The 9,932-nt window shown below is 37.3% G+C and overlaps 1 protein-coding gene across 1 annotated transcript; it reads right to left on the minus strand.

Moving 5' to 3' along the window:
* Window positions 1-217: 217 nt before the first annotated feature.
* On the minus strand, window positions 218-1,431 carry LOC149239731 (NDR1/HIN1-like protein 26). The gene has a single exon (XM_089367183.1). It carries the CDS (start codon window positions 1,264-1,266, stop codon window positions 496-498), a length of 771 nt encoding a protein of 256 aa, XP_089223309.1. The 5' UTR covers window positions 1,267-1,431; the 3' UTR covers window positions 218-495.
* Between the last annotated feature and the right edge of the window lie 8,501 nt (window positions 1,432-9,932).

The raw sequence follows: 9,932 nt of genomic DNA on the forward strand, positions 1-9,932 counted from the left end.
AACAACCTCTAAAACTCTTATCAATGGAATATGATATGAATTGCTCAAAAACATTCTGATTACACAAATGAATTGAACAACCTCTAAAACCCTTATCAATGGAATATGATATGAACTGCTCTGGTAGCCCAGAGGGGAAGGTATCAATGGAATATGATATGAACTGCTCAAAAACTCTGGTAGCCCAGAGGGGAAGGTAGTGTAACTGCAAAGAATATGAAAATAAATAGCCATTTCATTCCAGTGGCCTATATATACAAATTACTGTTTAAGAGTATTGATAAAAAAATCTGATCAACAAAATAATATGACCAGCAAAAGGATCAAGACTAGTTCCATTCGCAAAAGCATGGCCTGCCAGTGGGTTACTGGTTCGGACCAAATTGAAAATGGCGGATAAATTGATCGCATTATTTTTGAGCGAATCGATAATTAATGTACTCTGCTTCTGCAAAAAGGATAAAAAAAAATATCAATAAATAATCCGAGCAGCAGTTAAAGCCTGGAGGTACATTTGTGGGAACGGAAAACCCCATTGGGGGGCGTGGAGAATTCCAACTGACAATCAACATATAGCCAGTAGGGAATACTCGCAAGGCCACCGAGCTTCGCCACAGTTCTCAAGGTGCCGACGAGCTGATAGAAGATAGTATCGTTCTGCGCCTGGGCAACCAGGATTTCTGCAGAAAGGGGCGTGAGCTCGGCGTGGTTGGAGACCAAATCTAGGGATCGGAGGCTCGAATCCCCTGTGCTCTGCGCAAAGGGCTCCAAGACCTGCGTGGCAATCATGTCGCTGCGGAAGAAGAGCTTGAAATTTAGGTACTCGTATTTCACATCGACCCTGGCATTGGGGTTAGTGAACCTCAGGAGCGCCACCATTTCTGCATTCATGAAATGGGTGGAGGGATCCAGCAGTATGCGACTGAGAACCGCCTCCGGTATGGCTACCGTGGGGAGCTTGGGGTGGAAGAGCAGGTACCCAATTAGCACCACCAGGCCTGCCAGGATTATGCCGAAGACCACCAGACTGCAGATCCAGGCGGCGCACCAGACGAAAATGTTGGTTCTGCGAGGGCGGGGCAATACCCTCTGCTCCGCGTAGTAGCTGCTGTCGTGCGGGGCGTGGTTCTCTTCGTAAGACACGTCTGGCCATGGGGACTTCAAGTATCTGTTGCATATCACGCTGATGCACCCGGTCTGCTCTCCCTCGGCCTCTGAAATCTTGTTCTTCTTCATCTGTTGCTGCTTCTTCTGCGCCATTGCCATCCTTCTCCACAAAAAACAAGAAGCAGTTCTTGTCCTGGACCTTGACCGGGGTCTATGATTATGAACTGGTACACAGCACAGCTAGGTTGGGCTTTTTCGGTGGGGAACAGAAGGTAAAGTGACAACCCGTGGTCCTCAGCTTTTTAACAAATAAAAACACTACGTCAATCACTGCCCCTCTGTCAAAATGACTTGTTTACACCCGCGAAACATTCCGGCCACACATAATATTTAAATTTATGCTAAGATAATTTTATTTTTTTTCGATTCTAAGTAAGTTTTCCCTAATGGATGGGGGCGACTCCTATTTCAGACCCTATAGCAATATTAATGCAGTCTGACATGGGGCCGATATAACACGATACAACACGCCGCTATTTTTTTTCTCTCTCATCACCGTGCGACGTCTTGTATCGTGTTATATCGGCCCCATGTCAGACCGCATTAATATTGCTATGGGGTCTGAAATAGGAGCTGCCATGGAGGCGACTCCTATTTCAAACCCTATAGCAATATTAATGCAGTCTGACATGGGGCCGATATAACACGATACAACACGCCGCTATTTTTTTTTCTCTCTCATCACCGTGCGGCGTCTTGTATCGTGTTATATCGGCCCCATGTCAGACCGCATTAATATTGCTATGGGGTCTGAAATAGGAGCTGCCATGGAGGCGACTCCTATTTCAGACCCTATAGCAATATTAATGCAGTCTGACATGGGGTCGATATAACACGATACAACACGCTGCTATTTTTTTTTCTCTCATCACCATGCGACGTCTTGTATCGTGTTATATCGGCCCCATGTCAGACCGCATTAATATTGCTATGGGGTCTGGTATCATGAACAAGATCAACAAGCTTATAAAATGATGTGACTTTTGTATTTTATGTTTCTTTTGTTGATGGTGTGGTGCTGCATGGTTGAGTTTGTTTTTGATGTAAAATTAACAAAAAAGGGTTATTAATTTTTTTTTATTGGGTGAGGAGGAATGTTGGATAAAATAATTTTTATTAGGTGAAGAGGAATGCCGGATAAAATTCTTTTTATTGGGTGAGGAAGAATGTTGGATAGTCCACTGTATTGTGAAGGTCATTAAATTTGTAATCATCCTCTTGTTTTGGCTCAAATCTAAAGGGTGGTGTTTCAATGAGGAGACATCTTTCTCCATCTTTGGTTATAGATACCTTTCTCCATTTTTGGCTATTTAAACCTCAACTCGTTAGTTCTTCCATTTCCAGGTTGTATTGTTGCATTTGAATGGTGATTTGGGTAGTAACAACCTAGTTTCTAACAACTAGCATATATTAGTGCTTATGTTATTTGTTATTTTAAGGTAGTTATTGTCAATGTTCGTTTGTCTTGGTCTATATTGTTGTTGTATATTAAAAAAAAAATTCTATTTAAAACAATATTTTGTTCTTTAATTTTAGACAAATAAAAATTATGACATAACATTATGTTAAAACAAAAACTTGTTCTCTAAATTTACACAAATAAAAATTATGACATAACATTATGTTAAAACAAAAACTTGCACATGACGTGCATGATGTAATGGCTGGGGCGGATGGCTTTCACACCCCCCACCCAAGTTCGAATCCTGCGGAGGTTGTAGAAAAGTGGAAAATGAGAGGTTGTAAAAAGTGGAAAAAGAGTGGTAGAAAAGTGGAAAATGAGAGGTTGTAAAAAGTGGAAAAAGAGTGGGTCCTACCGAAGCTTACAAAAAAAAAAAAAAAAAAACAAAAACTTATTCTCTAAATTTAGACAAATAAAAATTATGACATAACATTAGGTTAGACAATTAGATATTTTGATATAATAATTTTTGATACAATAATATAAGTATTCACAACTTACCCAAAAGAAAATTCTAAGTAAATTTAGATTTATTTATTTTTCCATCAAAAAGTTGGAATAAGGTTAACATATGTGTAAATTTACTTTAAAATAATAAAAATGAGAAATAGTATTTATGTAGTATGTTAAGTTTTTTCATACATAAAAGAAATTTGATCTTTAAAAAGTGAATAATGTTGTCAATGTTAATATCATCTTACTTTGTAAAATTATATATAATAAAAATTAAAATATATTTCTAATAAGTTAGTATTTTTCATATATGGGAAATAGTACCGAAAAAGTGGATAATGGTGTACGTCGTTAATATCAACTTACTTTTAATAAAATTATATATAAACGTTGCAAGAGCGAAACTATATATATGCATGTGTATTTCATCATCGCACATCGTTTTATTAATATTTATTTGTTTTTGGTAAAGGTGTGCATGTCTCTATGTAAGGTGAGTTTGTGTATATTTTCCTCATAATGATGTTTTGTTTTTGCACATGACCCCACCATTTTAATCTAATTAACCTTTAACCTTATAAGGATTAGTTTTTTAAATGATCACGCTGATATACGAGATTAATTTTGTTTTAAAATTTGAATTATGATTAAATTTTTTATATTATTAAATAATTTATAATTAAATAAAAGTTAAGGATAGAAAAATTATATTATAATGAGATTTTAAATTTATACGTAATTTTTATTAAATTTCAAATTCTAGAGTATCAATATTATGATTAAAAAATAATTATTATTTTATTTAAAAATATATATATATATATATATATATATATATATATATATATAATTGTATAAAATAAAATCATTTATTTTAAAATTCTAAGTTATAAAAAATATATTTTACTTAGAAAAAAATAATATAATTTTAATAAGTATAGAATTTAAATGAGGTGGAAGATTAACACTTAATGGAACTCAGGGGCACTAATCATCCCACTGACTCCTAAGACCATTAAGGGTGGTGACATGACCTGCACCCTCTTTTGTATCATTCATGTGAGGACTAGCCATTTGTGCTCATGGCATACCAAGCGGTAAATGCACCCATCTCCATCCTTCTATGGTTTGGTGGTTTAATTTATTATGTATCCTAGTAATCAAGGATGAAGGAAGGAGTTCTAGTTATCTTTGCGAGTTGAGGTCTCAAATACTTTAGTGGGACGGGCTTAAGAAAGTGGAAATTTGATTATGGCAACCCATGTTAGATTGCAAAGTCTAAAAAAATTTTGTTAGCCTTTGTTGCCAAAAGTAGCAAGTTTTTTATTCCTATAGTCCAAAGTGAAGGCAATGTTGAAGGAAATGTAACTAGGTTCGGTCTTCATAAATGTACTTTTAATATTTGTATTTATCCAAGAAAATAAATATTATTTTTATGATATATGTCAATGAGTTTCTTGCTCCTTGAAGTAGGTCTAGCACATGTTAAAATGATATAGGTAAGTCAAAAGGTCAAAAGAATTATGTTAAATACCTTAAGGGTATGTTACATTGTATAAGAGTCAAAGAAGTCACCTCCAAGCAAAGTCAAGTCTCCTCCTAAGCAAAGGCACCATCAAAGAGTCTCCTCCAAGCATGTGACACCACCAAAGAAGCCATCCGAGGTAAGATAGCAAGTCGAGCTACAAACAGTCCTCATGTCGGCCTAAAAGGAGGGACAATCCTCTATATATAGAGGTTGTCTACTCCACTATAATGCACTTATATAGCTCTGAAATCAGTGAAGTTAAGGAGACAAGAAAAGAACAAAAAAGGACGAAGTCAAGAAGCCTCTAGTGCAACGAAGTAAAGGGAAGCATAAGCAAAGGTTGGAGGCTGGTTTCTAGAGCAAATACAGTCACACGTGTGAGGAAGAAGAAATTTGTCTGCGGTCATAACAGCAAAGACTCATAGCCTTACATATCTCATCATTTGGGCTAGAGACATAGGCCTAAAGTATCTCCCACTCAAGCGAAGTAGCAAGGAAGAAAAGTCGAAGAGAAGAGGATTGTTTCTAGGGCTAAAACAGTCACACGTGCGAAGAAAGGGTGGTCAAGTTTGCGGGTATGATAGCAGGGACAAATGGTCCATAAACTAGTGTTGATTGGGTTTGAAACTAGGCCTACAAGGCCTCCAAAGTCAAGCGAAGAAGCCTATCTCTCTAGTGAAGGAAAAGGACCCTAATTCTCTAGGGTACCTCTCACACGTGCGAGAATTAAGGCTGCAGTGTTGTCACACTAAGGAAGAACGAAGTGCCAGAAGAAGGATGAAGTGTCAGGGAACGAAGTGGCAGAAGGAGGTGAACAACGTATCGGGAAACCATAGTGCAGAGAAAAAGGAAGGACTTTGAATTTTTCTTAGAGGATCTTCTAGTCAAAGGTCTAGGGTTTGGCATTGATCAAGAAATAAGCTTCAATAAGAGAAAACTTACCGAAGGGTTTTCCTCTCAAGAGAAGAGAGGTTTTGGCCCTAGCAGAGAGCCAATATCTTGTGTTCTTGTTTTATGATTTGATAGCAGTTTGATGAAGCACACACACATGCATTAATAAGAAAAGAAAGAATATTAATCTAACAAAGACAAATTGTAAAAAGACTTCCAGAATTGGTATCTTGTCACGAAGAATCACTCTACACCTCATTTCCCTAGATTCTTCAACATGGTATCGGAGCTAAGGTGACACATCAAGGAAAGGGAAACTCAAGAACACTCATCAAGGAAAGGCACCTACAAAGAAGAGAAGATCAAAGAGGGACCTACATCATCTACAAGTCACCAAGAAAATCCACTACATCTCAAAATCTATCAAGTAAGTATATGTCCCCTTCTGAATATACATCAATGTCTTTTTGCAAGGAAAGCAACAAATTGGTAGGTACCAATAACTTTCTTGCATGGAAAAAGAGGATTGATTTACTTCTAAAGGAGAATGAACTCCTAGAACCTGTCAAAGGGAATATCACTATCCCTGTTAAGGAAAAAACTCAAGCCTTAGCCAAGTATAATAAGGATGAGACAAGAGATCAAAGGATTCGAATAGAATCAATCAAAGACTCTCTCATTCCTTATGTCTCCACATTTGAAACATCAAATTTTTTTATGATAATCAAGTAGAGCTATTCTCGGTATCCACAACCGGAGAAGTGATATCTCTAAGAAATGAATTGTACAAGATGAAGATATGAAAGGAAGGAATGGCTCCCTAATTCATGAAGATCTCTGAGATGAGGCATCAACTTCGAGAGCTTGGTGAAGTCATGTCTGATAGAGAAATGACAATTGTAATACTCAATTCTCTACCTCAAGATTGGGGCGACTTCACATTAAGCATATATGCCAAGAAGGAAGCAACCATACTCAGTGAAATGTGGTCTCTAAGCAAGATAGAGGAAACCAGACTTAAAGCAAAGGAAGATGTCGGATCAAAGGAGAAATCATTTGCTACCATGGTGAAGAGAAAGGGAAAATTTGACAAATTTGGTCCACGAAGAACAAACAACAAAGACATGTCAAAAATACAATGCTATGGATGCCAAGAATATGGACACTGCAAAAGTAATTGTCCTAAGCTTAAGAAGGACAACAACAAAAAAAGAAAGAGGGAAGACGCTCATATGACTTAAGAGGTGAAAGAAGAAGAAAATAAGCAAAAGAAGGAATATCCTCCGAATCTCTACTATGACTAAGTCAAACTATTTACTTCAAGTCTTCTTTCAATGTTTTGAGTAGGATAGGAGCATGTAGGAATAAAATAAAAATTGCATTGTTGGAAACATCTTCTAGAAATACATAGAGTTATAGAAACTCATGAAGAAGTAGAATTTATAATGAGAACAAAAATGCATGGTTAGAAATATCTTCTAGAATATAGGAGAATGGTAGATATAGCTCAAGATATTCATGTAGAATGAGCATACCTAGTATAGGACCTCATCCACGATGAAATAAAATTGATCATGATTAAGAATCTTAGACGACCTCCATCGTCAAAAGAAAAGAAACATTTGCAAGGCAAGGGTCTTTAAGATCCTATGATGGAATCTTCAAAAAAAGGTTCATGAACCAAAGCAGACATCTCATTAGGAATCCCATTCATGCGATTCAAAGAAAAGGATTATATGCAGGCAAGCTAAGATGAAGCAAGAAGGGCCACACCAAGGAAAACCAAATGAAGCTAAGATGATCAAAGGAGAATCAAGATGAGGTATGTATGCATCAAATTTTAGTCATGTTATCATTTGTATATTATTGTGTCATGGGAATAGTTATATAACATGATCAAGTAGGAAATAATCTCTTTCACCAATGACATGCTCGAAGGCACAATGCAATAAAGGTCAACAAAAGGTTATGCTCACATAAGGAGTATAAGATTGTTGACTAAGAAGCAAGAAGAAACGTTGACTAGTCTAGGAAGCAAGAAATGAAGAAGTGCTCTCACAAGGAGCATATGGTAGTTGACCAATTTATCCAAAGAAAAGAAAATGAAGAAAGAGATCAAGCATGTGAAGAACACCATGATCACCGAGAATCACTATCTGACAAAATACTTTGAAGATATCTCCCAAAAGAAGGCAGGAAAACTTTGATAAAGGAAGGAAGGACCCTTGACACCTAGGAAGGCCTTGGAAATATGGAAGGTACAGATAATTGATTCTACCCTACAAAAGATGTCGTGATGAAGAAGCCATCTAGCGAAAGAAAAAGAAATGTTGAAGCAATATTAGGATGAATTCATGATGGGCTAATAGGTCGAAGCATGTAAACAAGCAAGTACGACAAAGCATCCATGAGAAGAGTATTTTGAAGCATGGACAAATGACAAAGGAGTAGAAATATGCCAGAAAACCTGATGTATGACAAGAAGGCCACTTTCCATGAAGGAAGAAATGAAATGACAAACTAGGAAGGAAAGTGATCGATGGATGGTGCCCTACCTAGAAGAAGTTCGAACAAAGACTTCATGACATCAAAGAAAGGAAGGAGATCAAGCAGCTAAAGGACCCATGAAGAAGAAGTTGTTGATGAATGAAAGAGTCCCTAGTTAAGATGGAGCTCTGATAAAGCCCTGATCAAGAGGGAGTTTTGGATCACCCCCGATTACAAAGGAGTGACAATTTTGTTTTTCCATTTCATGTATCATGCACTAGACTAGGACTAACAGTCGTAAGTCTAGATGAAGGCCATGAATGGAAATGTAGATAAAAGATAGACACAACATTCTTTTCTTCACTTGCGAAGAAATAATAGGAGGATTGGGTAATCATCTGGCATCCGATACTCTTTGTGGATGTGTAGGGCATTGAAGACAAGAGTAGGCAAGAGGATCAATATTTTTTGAGGGCTAGGAACCGAAGACAAGAATAGTCCTAGAAGGTTGTACTCAGTGAACACCCGTATGGGTATTTGTCTTGAGAGACAATGACTAAGGTGTTTATAACTCATTGGTCTCACTAAAATTGTGCTCTGATATATTGAGAGATAAAGTTGTCAGTCAAGGCCTTTTTATGGAAACAATGTTGGTTATTATGATTCTATAACAGATGGATTGCAAATCTGGTTTCTCTTATGTGAATTCTTGAAGATTGATAATAGCTAAGCACCTTGTAATGTTGAATTAATACCTCCCTAGTTAAGAGGGAGTGTTGAAGGAAATGTAACTAGTTTCAGTCTTCATAAATGTAGTTTTGATATTTGTATTTATCCAAGAAAAGAAGTATTATTTTAATGATATTTGCCAATGAGTTTCTTGCTCATTGAAGTAGGTCTAGGACATGTTAAAGTGCTATAGGTAAGTCAAAAGTTCAAAAGAATTATGTTAAATACCTTAAGGGTATGTTGCATTGTATAAGAGTCAAAGAAGTCACCTCCAAGTAAAGTCAAGTCTCCTCCTAAGCAAAGGCACCATCAAAGAGTCTTGTCCAAGCATGTGACACAACCAAATAATCCATCCAAAGTAAGATAGAAAGTCAGCCTACAAGCAATCCTCAAGTCGACCTTGTAGTTGGCCTAAAAGGAGGGACAATCCTCTATATATAGAGGTTTTCCACTCCACTATAACACACTTATATAGCTCTTAAATCAACGAAGTTAAGGAGACAAGAAAAGAACGAAAAATGATGAATTCAAGGAGCCTCTAGTGCTGCGAAATAAAGGGAAGCATAAGTGAAGTACTCACAGCCAAACATATCTCATCATTTGGGCTAGAGACATAAGCCTATAGAATCTCCCATTCAAGAGAAGTAGCAAGGGAGAAAAGCCAAAGAGAAGAGGATTGTTTCTAGGGCTAGAAACAGTCACATGTGCGAAGAAAGGGTGGTCAAGTTTGTGGGTATGACAGCAGGGACAAAAAGTCCATAAACTAGTGTTGATTGGGTTTGAAACTAGGCCTACAAGGCCTCCAAAGTCAAGCGAAGAATCCTATCTCTCTAGTGAAGGAAAAGGACCCTAATTATCTAGGGTACCTCTCACATGTGCGAGAATTAGGGTTGCAATGTTGGCACACTAAGGAAGAACAAAGTGTTGGAAGAAGGACAAAGTGTCGGGGAATGAAGTTCCAAGGAATGAAGTGCCAAAAGGAGGTGAACAAAATACAGGGAAACCATAGTGCAGAGAAAAGGAAGGACTTGAATTTTGCTTGGAGGATCTTCTATTCAAGGGTCTAGGGTTTGGCATTGATCAAGAAAGAAGCTTCAATAAGAGAAAACTTACCGAAGGGTTTTCCTCTCAAGAGAAGAGAGGTTTTGGCCCTGGCAGAGAGCCCACATCTTGTGTTCTTGTTTTATGTTTTGATAGCAGTTTGATGAACCATAC

The sequence above is a fragment of the Pinus tabuliformis genome, chromosome 8 (genome assembly GCF_031772625.1).
Source record: "Pinus tabuliformis cultivar Carrire ecotype Pingquan chromosome 8, CPIR1, whole genome shotgun sequence".
Taxonomy (NCBI): Eukaryota; Viridiplantae; Streptophyta; class Pinopsida; order Pinales; family Pinaceae; genus Pinus; species Pinus tabuliformis.

Excerpts from the sequence above, each read along its gene's own strand:
- LOC149239731 (XM_089367183.1), bottom strand. The coding sequence starts at position 1,266 with ATGGCAATGGCGCAGAAGAAGCAGCAACAGATGAAGAAGAACAAGATT.